This window comes from Dreissena polymorpha, chromosome 3 (genome assembly GCF_020536995.1).
Source record: "Dreissena polymorpha isolate Duluth1 chromosome 3, UMN_Dpol_1.0, whole genome shotgun sequence".
Lineage (NCBI taxonomy): Eukaryota > Metazoa > Mollusca > Bivalvia > Myida > Dreissenidae > Dreissena > Dreissena polymorpha.
In genome coordinates, this window is record NC_068357.1 from 95,426,493 (window position 1) to 95,450,286 (window position 23,794).

Consider the following 23,794-nt stretch of genomic DNA (forward strand, 5'->3'; position numbering starts at 1 on the left):
TTATAAAATAAGCGATTTGGGCCACATATATTTGACCTCTGACCTTGAAGGATGACCTTGACCTTGACCTTTCACCACTCAAAATGTGCAGCTCCATGAGATACACATGCCTGCCAAATATCAAGTTGCTATCTTCAATATTGCAAAAGTATTCATAAAATGAGCAATTTTGGCCACATATATTTTACCTCTGACCTTGAAGGATGACCTTGACCTTGACCTTTCACCACTCAAAATGTGCAGCTTCATGAGATGCACATGCATGCCAAATATGAAGATGCTATCTTCAATATAGCAACAGTTATTGCAAAATGTTAAAGTTGGCGCAAACAGACAGACCAACAGACAGGGCAAAAACAATATGTCCCCCACTACTATAGTGGGGGACATAAAAAGGTTTGAAAAGCAAAAGGAGAAACTGAACTAACCCAGTTCTCTCTGGGTCAATCTCCGAAAAGAGACCAGTTTTTCCGGTTCCAAGCACGCTCGAAGGTGTCAATCTTTCCTCGCTCCCTGGAAACTTAAGCTTCTTTTGAGCGGAGGTCGACCGTGTAGGGGTTGTTCCCTTTGACCTTGGGGGCAACTGGGAGGTGTTGGTGGGTGGGGTATGATTGGAGGATGGGGTGTTATGCTGGAAGAGCTCTTCCTGGAATTCTTTGAAGGAGACTCTACCGTCACCGTCTGCGTCTAGCTTGTCGAACAGCTGCTGAAGTTGCTGCAAGGAAGGTGGTTTAGCTTGAAAAAAGAAATCTGACACTTAGATTTGTCCACAAATTATGATATTAGAAATACTATCATAACAGGTATAATATTCATTAAAATCCAAATACACATCAACTGAATCCCATTCCTACCACTGTGTCCATTTCTTCCATGCCGATATGGTTGCACACTCTTGCAAGCTCATCAATGTCGATATAGCCGTGCTTGCCAACGCCCAGATTGGTCCAGATGTCACGCAGATAGTTCTCCTCTTCTGTTAGGGAGCCCTGCTCAGCCATCATCACATTCAGCTGACCTGTAAAGTGAGCTTGTGCTTTAAGAGTTGTCTCCAATAAGCCTGTGCACTTGGCACAGGCTATCCAGGAATGACACTTTCAGCCTGAACTGAATTTATGCTCAGAAGAGACTTCTTTTCAACTTTTTCAATTATATTATAGCGGAAAGTGTTATACCTGACTACCCTGTGTGGATTGCACAGGTCAATCTGGGACGCACTTAAAGCACATGCATTAAGCCCCTTTTTCTCAGAGAGAGGTTCAAATAATTTCTAATTGAGCGAGCTCTGGTCAGTCATCACCAGGCTGAGCTCACATATAAAGTGATTTGGTAAGATTTTGTGATGAAAGCTGTGAAGATATTTTCAACTCTCTTTATTGTCCCTTATATTGTTCCCTAAAATAAAATAAAGTATCATTGAAAGACAGCCCTGCTCATCTGGTTCAAATGACTTATAAAGGGGACTGAACATCCATGTGGTGTGTTGAATAAGCTTCCAGGATGAAACATTGATTAACCCTTTGAATGCTGGGAAATTTGTCTTCTGCTAAATTGTCGTCTGCTGAATTTCTAAAATTAACATTTTCTTCGATTTTTTTCAAAGAATACTATCAGAATAGCAAACAGTTTGGATCCTGATGAGACGCCACGTTCTGTGGCGTTTCATCTGGATCCAAACTGTTTGCAAAGGCCTTCAAAATTCGGTTCCCGCACTGAAAGGGTTAAGTTGCAGAAGTATTATAAGAGGGATTTTATTCAGAGCACAGTATCACAGTACTTTTTATAATTATCACAGTACTTTTTTTAATTGCAAGGACACTTTTTAACAATAGAGCCTAGTGAAAAGCTGGACATGTGTGTAAAGTGTCGTCCCAGATTAGCCTGTGCAATGTTCACAGGCTAATCTGGGATAACACTTTAAGCCTTAACTGGATTTTCCCTTAGAAGATAATTACTTTATAAAAAAAAATCCATAACAGTGGAAAGTATTTCCCTAATTAGCCAGTGCCAACTGCACAGGCTCATCTGAGATGACACTTCGCAAATGCCTAAAGCCCAGTTTTGATATCACTAGGCTTAATTGTTAAAAAGAGTCCTTGTCATTGAAAAAGTACTGTGATAATTATTGTTCAATGTGTTTTGGACTGGTTTTAACAGACCTTCTGCCTCAAATGTTTCAGCAGCATCTTGTGGGTCCCGTCTTTGTCGCTTTTTCTGTGATTCATGGCTGTCCTGCAACACATAATCACAAGGATTGTGTTTCAGATTTAACCCTCTGCATGCTGGGAAATTTGTCATCTGCTAAAATGTTGTCTGCTGAATTTCTAAAATAAGCATTTTCTTCGGTTTTTTTTTTAAAAGAATACTATCAGAATAGCAAACAAGTGATCTAGCGGTTAAAAAACCTGAATAGGTTAAAACCAAAGTGGCATCTTATACAAGATTATAAATGATTTTGAAAAACAATTTTACATCTCTTATTACACTGATATAGAGGTTTTAAATCCTTTCTAGCAAAATGGAAAAACTATTAGTTTTTAAAACAAGAATATCAGTGAACTTGATGGATGTTCCCCGATGATGCACTTTGTCAATCTATGTGTTAATAACCACCTAAAAAAATCTATTATTAGCCTCGGTGAACTTGACCTTGATGCCAGTGACCTCAAACCTCTTCAAAAGGAAGAGGTCCATGCAAGGTACCTGCATGCCAAATATGAAAGAGATGGGTAAAGTATTGAAGGTGCTATGAGAAACTGTAACAAAAGTGTGAAGGAAAAACCTATTTTTAGCCTCGGTGACCTTGACCTTGAACCCAAACCTCATCAAAAGGTAGAGGTCCATGCAAGGTACCTACATGCCAAATATGAAAGAGATTGGTAAAGTATTGAAGGTGCTATTAGAAACTGTAACAAAAGAGTGACGGAAAAATCTATTATTAGCCTCAGTGACCTCAAACCTCATCAAAAGGGAGAGGTTCATGCAAGGTACCTACATGCCAAATATGAAAGAGATCGGTAAAGTATTGAGAAACCGTAACTAAAGCGTGTCAAAAATCTTTTATTAGCCTTGGTGACCTTGACCCCAGTGACCTCAAACCTATCAAAAGGTAGAGGTCCATGCAAGGGAGATCTGTGAAGTATTGAAGGTGCTATGAGAAACGGTAACAAAAGTGTGACGCAAGGAAGGAAGGAAGGAAGGAAGGAAGGAAGGAAGGAAGGAAGGAAGGAAGGAAGGAAGGAAGGAAGGAAGGAAGGTAAGAAGAAGGACAGTAAGGCGGAAGAATTAAAGGATGACTTCTTCCTGTCCTTCTTCCTTCCTTCCGCATTCCTTCTTCCTTCCTTCCGTTCCGTCCTCCTCTTCCTCGCTTCCCTGCTTCTTCCGTCCTTCCTTCTTCCTCCTCCTTCCTTCCTTCCTTCCTTCCTCCTTCCTTCCTCCTTCTTCCTTCCTCCCTCTCCTTCCTTCCTTCCTTCCTTCCTTCCTTCCTTCCTTCCTTCCTTCCTTCCTTCCTCCTTCCTTCCTCCTTCCTTCCTTCCTTCCTTCCTTCCTTCCTTTCCTTCCTTCCTTCCTCCTTCCCCTTCCTTCCTTCCTTCCTTCCTTCCTTCCTTCCTCTCCTTCCCTTCCTTCCTTCCTTCCTTCCTTCCTTCCTTCCTTCCTTCCTTCCTTCCTCCTTCCGTCCTTCCTCCTTCTCCCTCTTCCTTCACTGAAGGAAGGAAGGCAAACTGGCAACTACCGGTAAATGCTCCGCGAAAATATTTTTTTTGGGAGCATATTACAATTAGCTATCTATAATGGGTATTCAGGTATGTTAATTACCCTCTCAGACATTGCAAGGGTACTGAAATCCCCCATGTTAGTACTTGGACTGGTGGTATTAGTGATAAATGACACTTTTAACATGGTATTCAACGATGTTATTTACACAAATATTTACAAAACATCCTTTTCACATGTATCTGACAGGAAATAATGTATTGTAACTGGGTGAGATAAGCACGCTTTCCAGGGCTTTTTTTCCTTCTTTATGAGTGGCCGTGGAAGGACATTTCACAATTTTGAAAAGGACAATTCACAAACCTAACATGGCCGTGAATTTTTACAAAATGGGCCGTTTTTCACAATTTTAATAATTTCACGACTCGGTTTTTCACAATTTTAAGAAGTTCGCGACTCAATTTTTCACAATTTTGAAAAGTTCGCGACTCAATTTGTCACAATTTTGAAAAGATTGCAACTCATTTTTTCACAATTTTGAAAAGTTCGCGACTCATTTTTTCACAAAGTAAGGGGGCCAGGGCCGCTTCACAAAGTCAGGAAAAAAAGCCCTGCTTTCCAATGTTGAGCATGTTTTGACACACGAAGGCAATATTCATTACATGAAATATTGATGAAAGGACATTTATCAATCACTTAAATTGACAGTGCAAAGCAACACATCAGTTTGATCATGTTCTGAAATAATTTAACCAGGATTTTTTGTCATGCTGCATATGGAAGCTGCCAAAAGCAGACACTCACTTGGGTACCCAAATCCTTCAAGTTACCATGTGTAATGGTTGTATAATGTTAATATACAGTCCACTCTCGTTATCTCGACATCGGATATCTCGATATTCTCGATATGTCGAAGTAAGCTCAATGTCCCAACTTTTTTCCTTCTTTATCTTTATAAATAAACATCGCATATGTCGATATTCGTTATGTCGAATAATTCGATGTCTCGATATAAAACTTTGTCCCGAGTCCCAATTTTACATGTATTTACTATGGTTTATCTCGAAGTGCGAATAACTGTTCCAGTGTCAGCAAAAGGTGAGAAATTTTTCCTTTGATACTTTACCGTTCCGCTTCGCCCGGCTGCTCCCGATACTGTGCGGTAGGAAATTGATCCGTTAATTGCATCAATAATCACACGTGTGTAATGTCGTTAGCCATTAACACTTGAGTAAGGTCTGTCACTTTAACTGTTACTTTAACATCAATTAACTGCAATTAATACACAGCCTGCCGAAAGGCCGAAATACTAATTGTTTTTACAAACAATATTCCAAAATGCATTGAGTTATATTTTTACTAATAATCGATTGAAATTTGCATTTCAAACTACAAAATGTACATGTACAGTTCAGTATTCCGGAACGTGATTTACGCATGATCAGATGGAAAACCCTCGTCTTGATTGGACGTCAATTGCATCATAACTTTAAATAGCAACATTACAGGATGTTTTCTCGACAGTTTAGAAATATTATAACCGCATGCAATTATGTTATACTTAAAACGTCATTTTAAGCATTTAAATAGCAAAATTAATAGCCTCGTAAAAACGCATATATATCAGGTAGAGAGTATTATTCCACACGGTGACGGCTTAATTAAGTTAGATCTCTTAGCTGGTATTTAGATGTTAAAAACAAGGTAAATTTTCGTCTCATATTTCTTTGAAAACGCATATTCGGATATCTCGAACTCTCGTTATCTCGATATTTTTTCTTGTTCCAGCCGACTTCGAGATAACGAGAGTGGACTGTACATAATACTTCTTCTATGGCATTCAATAGATAATTTGTATGAAAATATTCATTTGCTTCTAACACAAAATAGCTATTAATAATGAGGGCTTAGTTAGTGCCGCAGTGCCGGTATCAAATCACACATTTTCTGGCAGCTGTTTCCCTTATTTCCCCCATTTTTAAATGGGCATTTTCTGGAGTTTAATTGTTTGCTATATTTTTCATATCTAATTATTTGTGAATGATAAATTTGCACTTATAGCCATGAAAAAAGAAAGAATTCTCGAGTCCCATTTGCTGTTACCAACGGTAATGTCATATGAACCTAGATCAGTCAACATTATTTAAAGCAAGCATCTGCCAACATTGTAATAATAATAGTAATAGTAAGGTCAGTTTAATGCTCAATAGGGTAACTATTAGGTCATTTAATACTGCTTCTTAAGAAACCATTACCTTATGACATATGCCTTCAAAATCATCATGAAATAAAACAAGAGCACCACATAACGGGAGCCACGCTCGGCTGCGAAAGCTGGTCAGATTTTTTTATTTTTTTTAATAGGTCACAGTGACCTTGACCTTTGACCTAGTGACCCAAAATGGGTGTGGCATGTAGAACTCATCAAGTTGCATCTACATATGAAGTTTCAAAGTTGTAGGTGGAAGCACTATGATTTTAGAGCCAAAGTTAAGGTTTTAGCACGACACCGGCGGACGGCGGGCGACGAGCAGGCTATGACAATACCTCAGGTTTTCTCTGAAAACAGCCTCGCCAAAAATCATCATGAAATATGAAAATAATTAAATAATAATCACCAGCAGCTTTTTCTACTTCATTATAGTTACTAACATGCCTTCTCACTAATTTAATATATATGACATACATAATCAGAACCTTTTCAATTCAATCTAATCATAATATTTACTGTTTTATAACATTTGTTAAGACCTTATTTTGTCTTTTTCATACATGCATACATGCCATACATCCCAATTTGGCATGATAGCCCTGCTCTTGAGATGTTTGTCCAAAAGACAAGTTCCCATATGAGAAGTTGTCCCAACAGTTTTTAACTAAAAGCCTTTTGAGACCATTGTCAATTTGCTTCTAATGAACTATGACCTTTAATGTCACCTTGACCTTTGCCAAAGAGGTGACACACCTCCATATGGTGAGCATTTGTTGCAAATTATTTTTTTATTGCATAATGAATGCTGACGTTACAGTGCGGACAAGTTGTTTTCTTTAATTTCACCTTTTACCTTTAATATTCACCTTAACCTATGTGGTAGAGAGACAGATTACAGATATGATACATCATCTTTTCATGCAGGAGATTGGAGGTAACTTATTTTATTTGCACCATATATGTGTGATTTACAGTCAGACAAGCTGTTTTATGATAAAATTTGACATTTGAGCTCTAAGTGTGACCTTGACCTTTATGGTAGGGCGAGGGTTATTGTATGAGACACGCCGTCTCCTCTTGATGATAATTTATCGTAACATATCTTAAAACAAGAGCACCGCCTTGCGGGTGCAGACCGCTCATCTATTTTTCTTTTTAAAGGTGTAGGGACCTATCTCAATTTCAATCACAAAGGAGGGAGGGGTGGAGTTGAGAGGGGTGTATAGTGTGGGGGTGTGGTCATTTATTACATTATCTTCCAAAAATGCAAAAAACAATTTATTTATTTTTGGGAGGGGGGATTCTTAGGTGGAATGGTTGGACAGTTTTTCAAAAATAAAATAATAAAAATAAATATTTGTGTTTTTTAACAATGTTTGAAAAAAACAAGTAATGTGTTTGTCAGAAACACAATGCCCCTTATTGCGCGGCTTTGAAAAAAGAAAATATTTTTTTTACCAACCAATGACCTTGAAGGATGACCTTGACCATGAACTTCCACCACTCGAAATGTGCAGCTTTATGAGGAGGCCGCTTTGAAATATTATTTTTTTGACCTTTGACCTTGAAGGATGACCTTGACCTTGAAGGATGACCTTGACCTTGAACTTCCACCACTCAAAATGTGCAGCTTCATGATAATGCTGCTTTGAAATTATTATTTTTTTGACCTTTGACCTTGAAGGATGACCTTGACCTTGAATAATGACCTTGACCTTGAACTTCCACCACTCAAAATGTGCAGCTTCATGAGAACGCTGCTTTGAAATTTTATATATTTTTTTTTACCTTTGACCTTGAAGGATGACCTTGACCTTGAAGGATGACCTTGACCTTGAACTTTCACCACTCAAAATGTGCAGCTTAATGAGAACGCCGCTTTGAATTTATTTATTTTTTTTTTGACCTTGAAGGATGACCTTGACCTTGAACTTCCACCACTAAAAATGTGCAGCTTCATGATAACGCCGCTTTGATTTTTATTTTATTTTTTGACCTTTGACTTTGAAGGAAGACCTTGACCTTGAAGGATGACCTTGACCTTGAACCTACACCACTCAAAATGTGCAGCGTCATGATAACGCCTCTTTGATTTATTTTTTCTTACCCTTTGACCTTGAAGAATGACCTTGACCTTGAAGAATGACCTTGACCTTGAACTTTCACCACTCAAAATGTGCAGCTTCTAGATAACGCCGCTTTGAAAAAATTTATTTGTTTTTTGACCTTTGACCTTGAAGGATGACCTTGACCTTGAAGGATGACCTTGAACTTCCACCACTCAAAATGTGCAGCTTCATGAGAACGCAGCTTTGAATAAAAAAAATAAATATTTTTTATACCTTCAAGGATGACCTTGACCTATAACTTCCACCACTCAAAATGTGCAGCTTCATGAGATACACATGCATGCCAAATATCAAGTTGCTATCTTCAATATAAAAAAAAGTAATGGCCAATGTTTAAGTTTTCGTACGAACACACGCCATATATTTGACATTTGACCTTTAAGGATGACCTTCACCTTCACTTTTCACCACTAAAAATGTTCAACTCCATGAGATACACATGCATGCCAAATATCAAGTTGCTTTCTTCAATATTGAAAAAGTTATGGCCAATCTTAAAGTTTTCGGACGGACAGACACCATAAATTTGACATTTGACCTTGAAGGATGACCTTGACCTTTCACCACTCAAAATGTGCAGCTCCATGAGATACACGTGCATGCCAAATATCAAGTTGCTATCTTAAAAAGTGAAAAAGTTATGGCCAATGTTAAAGTTTTTTTCGACAGACAGACAGACTGACTGACATACTGACGGACAGTTCAACTGCTATATGCCATCCTACCGGGGGCATACAAATTGTTTTTTTGGGGTGGGGGGTGGGGGGTATAGTGTGAGGGTGTGGTGGTCATTTATTAGATGATCTTTAATAATAATAAAAAATAATGGGGGGGGGATTGAGGGGGGATTCGGGGGGGGGGGGGAGTTGGGGGGGCATGGGGGATGGTTTGGACGGAGTCAATTGTGATATGTCAGGTAAGAGTTGTTTTGTCAAAGTATCAATCGTATATAATCATAAACAAGAGCATTGCATAACGGGTGCCAGGCTCGGCTGCGAAAGCATGTCAGATTATTATTTATTTATTTTTTTAGAGGTCACAGTGACCTTGACCTTTGACCTAGTGACCCAACAAGAGATGTGCTTGTCAGAAACACAATGCCCCCTACTGCGCTGCATTGAAAAAAAAAATCTATTTATCATTTGGCAGGTATACAAATCATCTCCCTTTAAAGGTTATTACTTCCCTTGAATTTTGTCCAATCCAACCAGGAGGGGGGGGGGGGGGGAGGTTCTCACAGTCAATGATGACCATGTCAGACATCACTGACAACCAAGGCCTGTGGTTTAAAAGAGATCATAACCAGAGTTGATCATGTATCTATGGACATAATTCCACAGGTATGTAATGACCATCAAAGAAATTATAATTATATCATTTAAAAAAAAACTGCAAAATCAATCATTTGGGTTATAAATAATCAAAATAATATATCTGTACAGTAACTGTGAAAAGAACTTCAATTCTTGGTAAGGAAATATATAATATGAGATTTATAATTATCTAAATTACCTCCCTTGAAAATAATTGTTTGTAACAAATCTCTATTTTTAGTAGCAAAATACTGTGACTGTAGATTCACCAATCAAAATGTGCAGCTCCATGAGATACACATGCATGCTAAATATACAAATTAGCTACGTTCAATATTGAATAATTTTCTCCCTTTTTAAAGCCTATTACTTCCCTTAAATTTGAATTTTTTACCATCTACCATAAAGGATGACCTTGACCTTTTACCACAATATGTTTGTCAGAAACACAATGCCGCCTACTGCGCCGCTTTGATTTATTTAACAGAAATATATACATGGGCAGGTCAGATAACTATGTCCATTTAAAGCTTATTACTTCCCTTGACTTTGTTTTTTTTAACTTAGACCTTGAAGGATGATGTTCACCTTGAAATTTTACCACTCAAAATGTGCAGCTCCGTGAGATACACATGCATGCCAAATGTCAAGGTGCTATCTTCAATATTTAAAAAGTTATGGCCAATGTTAAGGTTTTAGCACGACGCCTATGGCGGATGGAGGATGGCAGACGACGAGCTGGCTATGACAATAGCTCGGATTTTCTCCAAAAACAGCCTCGCTTATAAAGAAGTTATGGCAAGTTTAGCAAAATTTAATAATTTGACCTTGAGAGTCAATGTCATTCAAAGGTCAAGGTAAAATTCAACTTGCCAGGTACAGTACCTTCATGATAGCATGAAAGTATTTAAAGTTTAAAAACAATAGCCTTGATACTTTAGAAGTAAAGTGGATTTAAACTTAAAATGTAACCATATATTCAAAGTTACTAAGTCAAAAAAGGGCCATTATTCGGTAAAAATGACAACCAGAGTTATGCAACTTGTCCTTTACTGTCCCCTTATGATAGTTTGCGAGTGTTCCAAGTATGAAAGCAATATCTATGATACTTTAGGGGTACAGTGGACCAAAAATCAAAACTTAACCAAATTTTCAAGTATAAAGGGCCCATAATTCCGTCAAAATGCCAGACAGAGTTACATAACTTTGCCTGCACAGTCACCTTACGATAATTAGTAAGTGTTGCAAGTATGAAAGCAATAGCTTTGATACTTTAGGAAAAAAGTGGACCTAAACACAAAACTTTACCAAATTTTTAATTTTCTAAGTATAAAAGGGAACATTATTCTGTCAAAATGCCAGTCAGAGTTACATTACTTTGCCTGCACGGTCCCCTTCTGATAGTTAGTAAGTGTTGCAAGTATGAAAGCAATAGCTTTGATACTTCAGGAATAAAATGGACCTAAACACAAAACTTAACCAAAATTTTCAATTTTCTAAGTATAAAAAGGGCACATAATTCTGTCAAAATGCAAGCCAGAGTTATCTAACTTTGCCTGCCCAGTCCCCTCATGATAGTAAGTAAGTGTACCAAGTTTTAATGCAATAGCATTGATACTTTATGAGAAAAGTGTACCTAAACTCAAAACTTAACCGGACGCCGATGCCGACGTGATGACAATAGCTCATAATTTTTTTTCAAAAAATAGATGAGCTAATAACATGATTTATTACAGTAACAGTCCAGACAATCTGTTAAATGGCAAAATTCAACATTTGACCTCTAAGTGTGACCTTGACCTTTGAGGTAGGAAGTTGGAATTACGAACAACAGGCCCTCTAATCATGGTTTTCACTAGTAGTGACCTTGACCTTTGAGGTCGTAGACAGATGTTGATTGCAACACATCATCTTCTCATGGTGATCTTATGTGGTAAGTTATTTTAATGGAGTGATGAATGACACAGTTACAGCCCCACTTCCTGTTTGATGACTTAATTTGACATGTTACATGTATCTTGACTTTTCAGGTAGGGTTACAGGTGTTACAAACGACATGCCATCTCCTTATGGTGGACACTTGTTGTAAGTTTTTATTGCAAACTTTCAGTGTTTTTAAACCTCACGTTACTAATATTCTGTGTATTTTACCAACCAAGCTTGATAGAAAAATGTTCAAATTTGCCTACATTGAGAACATAAGTTATTTAAATACAGACAAACATGTTTGTATCATTCACATGTGTTTCAGTCACTGAAATTTAAGATGGTGTTTAGGTGTCTCGCCAAGAGGTAAAATTTCTTAAAATTTCCCAATTTGGGTCTTAACATTCATGACAGGTGTGGGCTTTTTAGTGGTTGTGCATTAATCCATTTTCCCAGCAATGAATAATCAGTCTAAAACTTACCTTAAAAAACTTCCGATGTGAAAAAAGGAAAGAACGTTTAGGTTCTTCCTTAGATTTTAACTTTGTACGGACCATTTTAAGTCAAATATGACTTTCACACTATCCATGTAAGATTATTTCAAAGTCTTTTAAACATGTACATACTGCTTATCATTTATAACACAATGACAGGACTCTCCATTATTCTCCTTGCTTTCATAGGCTATATTGATATGGTAACATCTGCATCCATGTTGATAAACAAATCAATAATTGGCCAAAGCATTCTCTCTACTTTAAGATTTGCTAATTAACTAAATACAAATATGTTGACATGTTTGTGAATTTAACAGAAAATAGCGAGTTGGTATTATACTTCTGGTGTTGAAATAAAACTTATGACAGGTACTTCAGTAAACTTAAGTTAAAACTTGTTAAGCAATATTATAATAAGCAGTTAACGCCCCATAATTACAATCAATAACAATATCCTTTAATCATCACCATGCAAACACACATCATCAGAAGCAGCACCATCACCATTATCATCATCATCATCATCATCATCATCATCATCATCATCATCATCAATTACTGCAGAAATATTTTGTACAACCAAATTTCCTTCATAAAATCCCTTCACCCCAAAAAAATATTGTCACAAACATGTTCACATACACATTTCACTGAATTTGTATTATTATCATTCATGATATGTTTATTTGTTACTCCCTATTTTACAAATTACCTTTGAGAACCATGTTATTGTAAGTAACTAGCTGATTAAAATCCAGTTTTGCTTCTAGTGGTAACTAATTGCCTATTTAAAATACTAAAATGGTGAAACAAAAGACTTTTTTTTATTACCAGTATCATTAGGTAATTTAATGATTTTCTGATTTCTCATGACTGTCTACTAAGTGCCAATTTTGGCGAACGACAATCAAGCCCTGCAACATAGTACTTATCAATATATTAACCAGTAAATTTCAGTAATTGGTACACACCTCTGAGCAAAATCACTTAGTTCCAACACAAAATGAAGACTTGAAATGAATCAGAGGCACGGATGCCCCAACAACAAATATTTGAACACAAATCAACGACATATTCTAAAGTAGACAAAGGACCTCAAGTCAGCCAAAACTGGTCACAGTCAATATTTCTTTTCCATCTTTCTATCATCTATAAATTAAGGTCAATCAACTAATGAAGTTTGAGTGCCATCAATCCAGTAGTTCAAGAGAAATTTAAAACAAATGCTTCACAAGGTACATTTGTATGGAGGGACATGAGCATAGCTAAATGCCTCCCACTCTGTGGGAAATACAAAAGAACAGACAAGACTTACACAAATATTTATGTCCATTTTTTCAAAATTCTGAAGCACACCACGTTAAAACACTTTAACTAATTCAAATAATAACATCACTTAAATCATAAAATTTATTTCCATCACAATACAGAATGAATCCGAACAAAACACGATGACCTATACAAAACGATACAAACTTTAAGCATAAATCACAATTCAATGAATATCTTAATTTAAATCTTATTTAAGTCAACGTCACCTAATTTTTAACCAAACTAAACCGTTTACTTACACTTGAACTAATGTTTAGTTTGAAAACCTTTTTAATTACACATACTAGAGCAGGTCAGGTAAAGGACACAAATAATAAATACCTTTATAACCTTAAGTTGTTCAAACCATTGTAAAACTTCCAGATCACAGTAGTCATCTACCTCCATTGTTAATTACGACTGCAAAATACACTCTTCTTTAGGCAAATAGTTGTTTATTAAATATTGTACCAAATTCAACAAATTGCTAGGCAATAGTCAATTTTATAGCTATTTTTCCCAATTTGGGTTCTTTAATAACAAGACAATAATAGCATTGAAATGCTGGTCAATTATTTTCAACATGGTAGAGTGTCTCAGATACCAATGTCTGTTATCATTTACTGACAATAGCTAATGACGCCGCATAAATTTGAAAATGTTGATACATGTATTCTACAAATGTATTTCTTATGTTATTTGATCATAATCAACGTAACAATCTGCTCTTTTATCTCTTCAGATTCTCTGATAAGGCCCTCTGTAAAATTTACAATGTGTCAACTAAAATGTATAAATTTGATTGTCTTCACATTCAGTTAAGTAAATAACAGTGGCTTTCCTGATCGATGAAATTTTAAATACGTTTATTTATTTACCAGCTATGGAATTGTGGATGAACATCTGTACTGATATTTTTTTTCCTGCTATCCAGTAACAAATTATCTCAGTATTCAAGTTTGTTTGGCAAAATTTCTTCTTTTAAAGAGTATAAATATAAATCGCCCCCTTGATGCAAAAAAGTACCATGCCACATTGAAATTACATAGCACATGGTACTTTTTTGCACTAATGAGGCAAAATATTATTTCATCATAGCCAACAATACACAAGAATTATTTTATATATATATATATAAATATATATATATATATATATATATATATATATATATATATATATATATATATATATATATATATATATATATATATATATATATATATCAGGGATCATATTTTCCAGCAACATCAATCGGTCTGGATTTGAATGGGGAAAAAGTGTCCGAAAATTTTTATCCGAAATTATGACAAATTACGTTAAAATATATACCATTGATTTTGCAATTCATGAAGAGGGTATAATAATGTACACGTTAAATTGCCTTAAGCATTTTTTTTAAACGGAACATGCGAGTTTTTTCAATTGGTTTTATCATTAGCTATTTCATTGTTGTTTCGGTAACTTTTCTATCTGACTTTTCGTCGTTGTCAATTTTATTAATCTGTGTAAGTCTATACCGATGTTTTAAATCATTGTAGACTCGATAATAGCTTACACACATGCATTGAATCTAACAAATGTCTGTGCGTAGGTTGGCTACTGGCAATAATAAAACCAAATAGTTTAAAAACAATTCGTTTACGTTATAGTTTGTTGTCGAATAAACCACGGCCGATAGTTAAGATGCGTAGGGATTAAATCACGAGTGCGAAGCACGAGTGATTAAAAACCACGCATCTTAACTTCTGGTCGTGGGTTATTCAACAACAAACAATAAAGTACACGAATTATTTCGATTCTAACACGATTTTTACTAAAGATTTATACAATGTATATTATTTTTCTTGTGTACTATTTTATGTGAAGTTCCGCCCATAAAAACTTTCGGCTGTTCTGTCAATCAAAACCGCAACTTTCATTCATTTATTGCCGGATTATTACGCTGGTGGAAAATGTATCGGCATGTATTGTTTAGTTACAGCGCGTGCTTTCAGTGTATAAGGTCCGCCCACAATTATTGCACAATATCCGATTTTCTTCTTTGTTTATATGAAAATTTACTGACTGTATCATGCATGAAATGCACAATTTCCACGAGGATAACATCGAGGTTTTAATCTCCGAAGTAACTGTCCACGACTTTATCGTGGACGAGCACACATTATGAACGGATTAGTGCGCTAGGTATAAGTCAGTGAAATTATCGATTGATATTGACACTGGGTTATTCACGCTTGACTGATACACAACCGCGCGAATCTTTGTTTGGGGTCATACGCTGATACTAGTCGATGCAATAGACTGGTCCTGACCGGTTTAGAGACTGCAGTAAATGATTTATCACAACTAATCGAGATAAGAATGCTAGCATGTGCACTGCGTAATCGATTTCATGACATGGGAATTTTAGCAAACAGAATCGGACCGACTCTTTGTGATTTTCAATCGGTCTTTCATGACCCCAATCGGTCTAGGACCGACAAAACCGAAAAAAATATGATCCCTGATATATAAAATTTAAACATAATATCCTAATATTTAATTTCACAATTAGACAACATGACAATATACTCTAGATTGCATTGAAAATATTCAGTTCATAAAAAATATCCATTTTATACAGTTCCGATAAAAAGCGATATTATTTGCATGATGATCCTCCAATATAAAGCTACCTCGGTAGAGATACATAGCGGGTATTTTTTATGTTGTTTTATTAAGTAACACTGCTGTAAAATCTTTTTAACTTTTGTATGTTTGTAAAAATGGTAATAAGTTAAAGGCCTGTGGCTGTTAAATTGTATTTTAATATTTATATTCCGGCTGGAGACTTTTACTTTGAAGTTTATAAGTCCAAGTTTACTGTCCTCAGCTATTAAACACTACAACCCCTCTGTGACTTATTCCTATTTTCCTCTGGTGAAACTCCTTCCCTCTCAAAGTAGCGAGCCCACAGCAAAGGAAGTAAATATGTATTCATGAGCAAGCAGTCCTCTCCAGTGATATCAAATTGTGGTCCAAATCGTGATTCAGGTATTTTCAACCAATCATAACTGCTTCTCTTTGACTTGTTCAGCTTAAAACAAAACCGCTCCGTACGAAGCTGTACAAGACGAAAATGATCCACTTCCTCTTGAAATCCTGGCCCTTCTGATCTGACTTTCAACCAGAAGGTGTGGTTAAAGTGCTCATACAGTGCATAATCTATGTGACTCCAATTTCTGTGAATTTCGAAATACTTCCCTTTGGCAGAAAGATCCTCAAGGTCAGTTCCAGAATAGTTCCCAACATTGGTGCGATGGTAGAGAATGTCCTTTAAAGTCCAACACATTGTGCGCTTCAAAAGCACCAGCGATTCTGCGAAGTAGTCAGATATAAGAACCAAAGAAAACTGGCGGTCTATTCGCTGAACATATCTCTGAATTGCTGAGGGACTGCCAGATATGTTGGTCGAGCCTTTGGGAAATCCCAGGGGCATTCCAAGGCAATATGACAACAGATTTTTCGTGATCGAAAATCCATCAGGAACGCAGAAACGATGAGAACCATTCACAGGCAGCTGGTACACCTTGTCATAGAAATGGATACGATCCAGAAACTGCTTCACGCTGCCGTTTGGTACTCTTGCAATATCTCCGACACTAAAATACTTGTAGGCCGACTTGAAATGTTCCCATGGATGCCTAATCATTGTGAAGTACTTTGTATCATGTGGCATCAAATGCTTCAGAAAAGTGAAATTAAAAACACTATGCTCGACAAGAATATTGTAACCTGTTTTTGAAGGGAGTATGTCTGATGTTTCAATTGGAAATGGCCATCCAAGGTACAGATTGCGCTTCAGCGGTAAGACAAAGTTTAAATCGCGAGCATAACCAAACCTTCGCAGCACTGATCCCATAGTTTCAGTTGCACATTTCATACACTTGATGAAAACGAAATTCGTACTTTCTTTGCAATAATTTGGCCTGCTTTCCAAACTTAGTTCATATCGTTCTTTATTATTAAATTTGAGTTCTACTTTTGACGACAGGTTATTGGTTTCAATATATCCATTAAGAAAGACATAAACAATTGTGCTTAATGTGAACAACAACAGACCCAGATGCCTTTGGAAAATAGGCATCTTGAAAATACTCTTAGCTCATGTTTGAACAATGTCAGACTTTCTGCCCAGTCCTACAGGATTGACAACCTTTTTATAGTAAGAAACGTAACTCTATCCAACATCTTTCTTACAAATCAAATGGTCAATTTCCGTTGTCTATAAACAGCGGCAAAGTTAATCACAATTTGGCTATATTAAGAAACATACATCTAGCTAATATATCGGACAGAAAAAAGTGGGTTGTAAACTTGTAAAGTACGAGATTGAGACAAGGCAATAAAACACTCCCATGTCGGCATGTTTGATGAGTTTCAGAATTCGGTCTCTATGGTAGTTGTTTTTGGTGATGCTGCTGCTACTGTTGCTGTTGCTGGCTAACATGTCGACTGTTTTCCTTTTATAAACGGTTCATTTTCAGTGGCATAGTGAAAAACCTGACAGTGAACGCAAGGAGTTTTATTTTTTCAGATTTGTTTATCCTTAAAATTACTATTACCGCAATTGTAGTTGATGTTGATGGTAGAGGTGTTGTGAATGGTGTGGTGGTAAGGGTGAGTATCAATTTCAATTACATGTACCTATTCTCTTTTCCATTTACTGTGTTTTGGAGCTAGCTTGGTAAATAAACAGTTGTGCAATTATGTTAACAACATGAAGACTTAGTTTTAGTTTACACCTATTTTTTTTAGCTTGAATTCATCCCAAGCCTAATGATTATTTGAAACGCTCTTGAGTCTGTTTCCTGGGATCTAAAAAACGCTCCCATGGTGGGGATCGAACCCATGACCCCCCGCCCACTAGGGGGACACCATTTCCACTACGCCATGGCAACCCTAAGACTTACATTTAAGTATGCAATATTGTTTTACATGTGAAAAGTGCACAATGTTGTTTCTTAATTCTTCAAATAGTCAAAATCCTGTGCAAAACTATCAAACAAGGCAGAAAATGTCAAAGCTGATCATCTTGTTAACAAACCTTCCAGATAACTATTACAAGTATTGTATCATGTCAATTATCACTCTGCTCACAATAGGTCAGATGATATTAACTATAATTATCTATACATCCTATCAGTTCCATACATATGGGTTCACACAATAATTGTCTGCAATAGGAACATGGCAACTCACTGCTTGCAATATCTATTGTTTCATATTAAATGCATACAGTGCCAAGTCAATTTGGACAGCCCGGATAGTTTAAGGATCTGTCAGCAATCGACACTTTCCCATGCTTTATGGAATAATTCAAGCTTAAAATTGGTGTACCATCTTTATGTGTGGCTGCTCTTCAATAAGACTATATAAGTAATAAATGTACATTATTATTTAATGGGAAGTAATTTTTCAATGCATATACTGTCTATATGTAATGTTCTTATCCAAATTTCTGAGTTAAAACAATTATAACAGTTTTCTGTCAATTTTAATGTTTAATGAAGTTATATAACAAGAAAAGATTGAAAATAATTAAGCATCCATTTTAAGATCTAATCTAGTACAAACACTATTAATACTGACTGTAGCAAGTTTTATATAAAATTATTTTACTATTTTACTATGAGTTAGCATTTTTTGAAATTCTTTTCAAGTGCTCATGAATACATAGAGGATATTTGTAGGATTCGTGTTATCGATTTTAATTCACGAGTGATCATAGAAAATATATATTTTCTATGAACACGAGTGAATTAAAACCGATATTCCACCAAATCCAACAAATTTTCTTTTTATTTTATGCTTTTTTCACAGTTTATATTCATCGTTAAAGCGTTTAACTGAAGAATTTTGCTGGGATAATGATGTCATTTCGTAAAAAATGACGTCATTTCACAGTTAACAGTGAAAATTATCGATAACTTTCACTGATAATTTTCACTGTTTGAAACAGTGAAAGTATCAGTTTTAATTCACTGATATTTCTCTATAAACCACCGGAAAGCATAAAATAAAAACTGTTTTTTCTTAACTCATTTACATAAATAAATTTTGGACAGACTTTATTCATACAGACTACAGAGACATGGATATTTTTTTACCTTGTTTGATCTCCTGCAAAGGTGCTTGGCGCAATGAATATTTGGACCATAGAAAAGGTGGCTTTATTAATAAGGCAAATCTTTATACAAACTGTGACCATTTGTGAATAATTTATGTGAGTTTAGACAGAGTCTTGTCATAGTTTTTGATATATGTCCCCCAAAAGTGTGCTTTTCAGCAAAAAGTCTGCAACATGCTGTAATAAAACTAAGTTATAAGACAAGCACTGAAGGTGTTTGCTATTAATATTTTGTTTTCTCAATATTATATCTCACAAATGAATTTTAATAATTATTCATCAACTTACTGAGTCAATAGTATATATAATGGGCTTATGTGAAAGAATTAAAAGCAATTCATATTTTTATCTTTTATTTTTTTAAATAAATAAATCATCTAAATTAAATTATAACTATTCACTATTTCCAAACATTGTTGACAAGAAATGGCAAGAATATAACAAACAAACTAGCTTACATGACAAAAATAAAGACAGTAATGACATTCTTACAAAAAAGTTAGATTCCGATCGTTTTCCATAAAAAACAAGAGATGTGTTTGTCAGAAACACAATGCCCCCTACTTTGATGCTTTGATTTATTTTATTGTTTTATCATTTGGCAGGTACAGATAATTATCTCCCTTTAAAGCTTATTACTTCCCTTGGATTTTTTTTCCTCTGACCTTGAAGCATGACCTTAACCTTTCACCACTCAAAATGTGCAGCTATATAAGATACACATGCATGCCAACTATCAAGTTGCTATCTTCAAAAGTGCAAAAGATATTGCAAAACTTTCCACCAAGGTTAAAGTTTTGGGACAGACAGACAGACACACACAATGAATGACAGACAGGCCAAAAGCAATATACCCCCGATCATTAAATCCGGGGGCATAAAAAATAAACTTCTTCCTAGAAACTTTAAAGGGACCTTTTCAGTTTCTGTGATTGAAATTTTTTTTTCAGATTTGCAAACTTTCATTGTTGTTATGATATTTGCTAGCCAACAGTATTATTAAATACTGAAAATTTACCATGATTGAAGATATCCATTATATGCATCTTTTGAAGATTTAAATACCTCAACATTATGAAGCGTTACAAACATGAAACGATTTAATAACTTGGAGAGTTCTGTTTTTATAGATATATTTTGTGACATTTACGAGGATTGCTTATATTATGTATAAAATACAACACACTCTTTATGATCAGCACGGATGGCCAAGTGGTTTAAGGGCTAGACTTTTACTTCGAGGGTCACAAAGTGGTTCGAGCTCAGTTTTTGAACTTTTTTTCTTTCTTTAAATTTATTCTATTTATTTTACTACAGCTATTCAGTTCCAATGTTTCCAAAATGATTCATTAAAATAAAAGCATTTAATGACGAAATCTGTGAAAAAGTTACCTATAAAAGAATTAATTACAATTCAACCAAAACAACAAACATCAACACTAGCTCTTTTTAAAATCAATAACAAAAATCGCATGCACTTTTGTATAAAATCTTCAAACCCCTAAACTTATGATTTCTACAGGTGATAATTTGCTTATATTTCAAGTCAATTTAAATATTACTGACACATGTGGAAACGTCACTATTGCGATATTACTACTTTTTTATCTGCATTTATTTCAGTTCATATACACTTCTGGTCGATTTGTTGACAGGTACATAAACCAATCATCACTGATATTGAAAACTTAACATTGTAGGGTGAGGCATGCTTACTTTAGTTGAATGCAAATAAAGCAACATTAAAGATCCCACTCAGAGATTCATCAGCCATCACAGCATCATCCAGCATTAAGCTTTATGTTGGATGGAAATAGGCAACAGCGATTGAGTAAGAGTGATAATCAAGGAAAATCATGGATACTCCAATAAATCAAAATGATAGCAAATTTTGGTCAGCTATCCACATTTGAGACAATCTTTGTACAAGTATGTTTATTCTTAATATAAAAGTATCTAATGCATATGAATAACAAGATTATAACAGTATTTATAATGTCAATTATTTTTTTCATTTTGTGTGCCCAACATTAATATAAATGAAATGTACAAAAAGCATTTGGTGTTTTATTTTATGCAAATAGCCTATAGGTATTTTTATAATTGATGAATCATGCAAAAAACATTTATTCCATGGAGGGGCTCATAATTTTATCTCTAATCTTCTTACTCCTGTTACATGCTAATTCATAGATAGTTTAATTCAGTTTTAAAATTATTGAATAGGTCTACACATTTCACAAACATATTTTAATTTAGCAGACATACATTCAAACAAATCTAACATGTTCAGCAGCCCCTTTTTGGCCCTTTGTTTCCAGTGTCCTGGTTAACCCAGCCCTCCTCTCGCTCCATTCGGGTTTTCAAAAACGTCAAAAGGTCCACACCTAACATCACACAATATTCTTTAGTCACAACAAACTGGTCGCTAAAAGCCGTTGCCATTATCATCATAGAATTTTCACCCTCCTCTAGATTTGAGCAATATTTTGAAACTCTAGTGTGAATGTCATTGAAAGTCTTTACTTCATCGAAGAAATCATCACCCTGGTGTTTCACCTTCTTCCAGAACGATTGATTAAAATGATTGTAGAGAAGAAAATCGACTCCACTCCAGTGCTTGTATATCTTCAGGTTTTCTGGATCAGGCGTTTTGTCTTTATATGAATACTGACCTACATTTACTGTATGATACATTATGTCTTCCATGGACCAACACATTAGCCGTTTCAGTAACACAAGGGATTCGTGAAAATATTCCATTATCATGACGAGCATGAAGTTTCGGTCAAGCATCTCAATATACTCCGCTATCTTACCACTTTGAGACGTTATATTTTCCCTTCCTGCTGGAAAACCTAGTGGCATACCCAAACAATGGGAAAGCAAGTTCTTCGTAACAGAAAACTCATCAGGGATGCAGTATCGCGTCGCAGAAGCGGCGGGTGTTTTATAGAAAGTTTCATACGTGTCTAAATGGTGCAAATACTCTGAGATATCATCTTTCGTTTTTTTCATTCTGCTTATATTCGCCACATTGAAATAATGAAATGATGATTTGAATTGACTGAATGGTTCACGTATAATAGTAACATAATGAGTCGTTTTCGGCATTATGCTTTTCATCACGGTCTCATTATAAACGCTATGTTCAGCCAATGCATTAAATGGTCTTTTCGAAGGTCTGTAATCCTGGAGTTCCGGTATATACGGCCATCCGAGGTAGATATTACCACCTCTAGGGAGCACAAAGTTCAAGTGACGTCTGTACCCAAATCTACGAAATATCTGAACCATGGTTTGCGTGGCACATTTCATAGTTTTAATGAAGACAAAATCCCTCTGCTCGAGGCACTTTTTCCCTTTTACTTTGTTGTAAACTTTCAAATCGGTGACCAGGGACGATGAAAATGGGTCATCATAATCGTCAAAAGGACTGGGTTTCTCGTTATTTTCACGATGTCCCCCATACATTGGCACAACCTCATAGTCGCTTAACTGACTGTTCTGTGGTTTCAGGCCATATATCCCAAACAAGTAACACATGGTCACACATATTGCAGCAATTAATATCACCAGCTTAATGTTTCTTTTTAACAAGTGAATTCTCATTTTTGTTTCAAAGGCAACACAAGTACTCCAAAGTAGCTTGTATAAACTTATTCCACCTTAATACAGTGTTTAAGTTTTTAATTCACTAAATCAGACCCTGATTTTAATAAATAAATCCCTGAGAATCATTCAAATATGTAAAAACATGTCACCAAGTTCTGCTATTTAACATCAACACTCCAGCCATCTTAAACTTTCAATACTACCTGTGTACATACATGTTAAGGTTATTTAAAGATAGTGAAAGTCATTATGTACATTTACAAGGAAGTCTATAAATAGCAAGCCCATGACAGTTACTGATAAAGACTATAGCTAGACACTGTCAACTGTATCTAGCCGGAAATCAGTATTGAACATAACAATGAGAAAATAGTTTGTTTTCATTCAATATTCAAGAAAAGCAAAATTCTTTGTTTAAGGGACAAAGGCAATAATCATTTCTAAAGATATTAACTAAGAGTAAAGATTTGTTTTATAAGGGCTGTATTTGAATTTATATAAAAAGCACATGTAATTACCATTTTAGTACATTAGCAATTGTTTTTGTTAAACATTAAGTAAACTAATGTTTGAAGTAATAGAATATTCAGAAATTGAAAGAATATGAAACAAAAAGACATTAAGTCCCAATAAAGGTTGGGACAGTTATAGAGAGGAAACTCATCAATATTAATAATGTGAAACCCTCCACCTACAGGTGTCATTCCAAATGCATGCTAACTTTAATTAAGGAAAGAAGACAGATAGATCAAGTCTGTTAGTTTCATGTTTTAAAAAGATTTAATAAAAATATGGGTAAATCTGAAATTTTAGTATAGAATATTCACTGTTGAAGGACATATATGTTGAACATAAAAAGTCACAATACTCAAGTTATTATTAAAATAGACAATAACAAATTAAAA

The 23,794-nt window shown here is 35.4% G+C and overlaps 2 protein-coding genes across 12 annotated transcripts in view; both read right to left on the reverse strand.

The window, feature by feature from the left end:
• LOC127875386 (ninein-like protein) overlaps positions 1 to 23,794 on the reverse strand; it is a 101,974-nt gene that overhangs the window by 54,351 nt on the left and 23,829 nt on the right. For 10 of the 11 annotated variants that reach the window (XM_052420428.1, XM_052420432.1, XM_052420429.1 and 7 more), the window contains exons 5-7: positions 2,160 to 2,232; positions 855 to 1,018; positions 429 to 715 (exon numbers count right to left, since the gene is read on the reverse strand). In XM_052420428.1, the coding sequence (XP_052276388.1) occupies positions 429 to 715; positions 855 to 1,018; positions 2,160 to 2,232 (524 nt within the window). Of the gene's footprint in view, positions 1 to 428; positions 716 to 854; positions 1,019 to 2,159; positions 2,233 to 13,444; positions 13,710 to 23,794 lie in introns of those variants that run through there. The other variant, XM_052420438.1, reaches the window with a different exon arrangement.
• LOC127875387 (galactosylceramide sulfotransferase-like) lies at positions 19,611 to 23,537 on the reverse strand. The gene has a single exon (XM_052420439.1). The coding sequence runs from the start codon at positions 22,884 to 22,886 to the stop codon at positions 21,564 to 21,566; it is 1,323 nt and encodes a 440-aa protein (XP_052276399.1). The 5' UTR covers positions 22,887 to 23,537; the 3' UTR covers positions 19,611 to 21,563.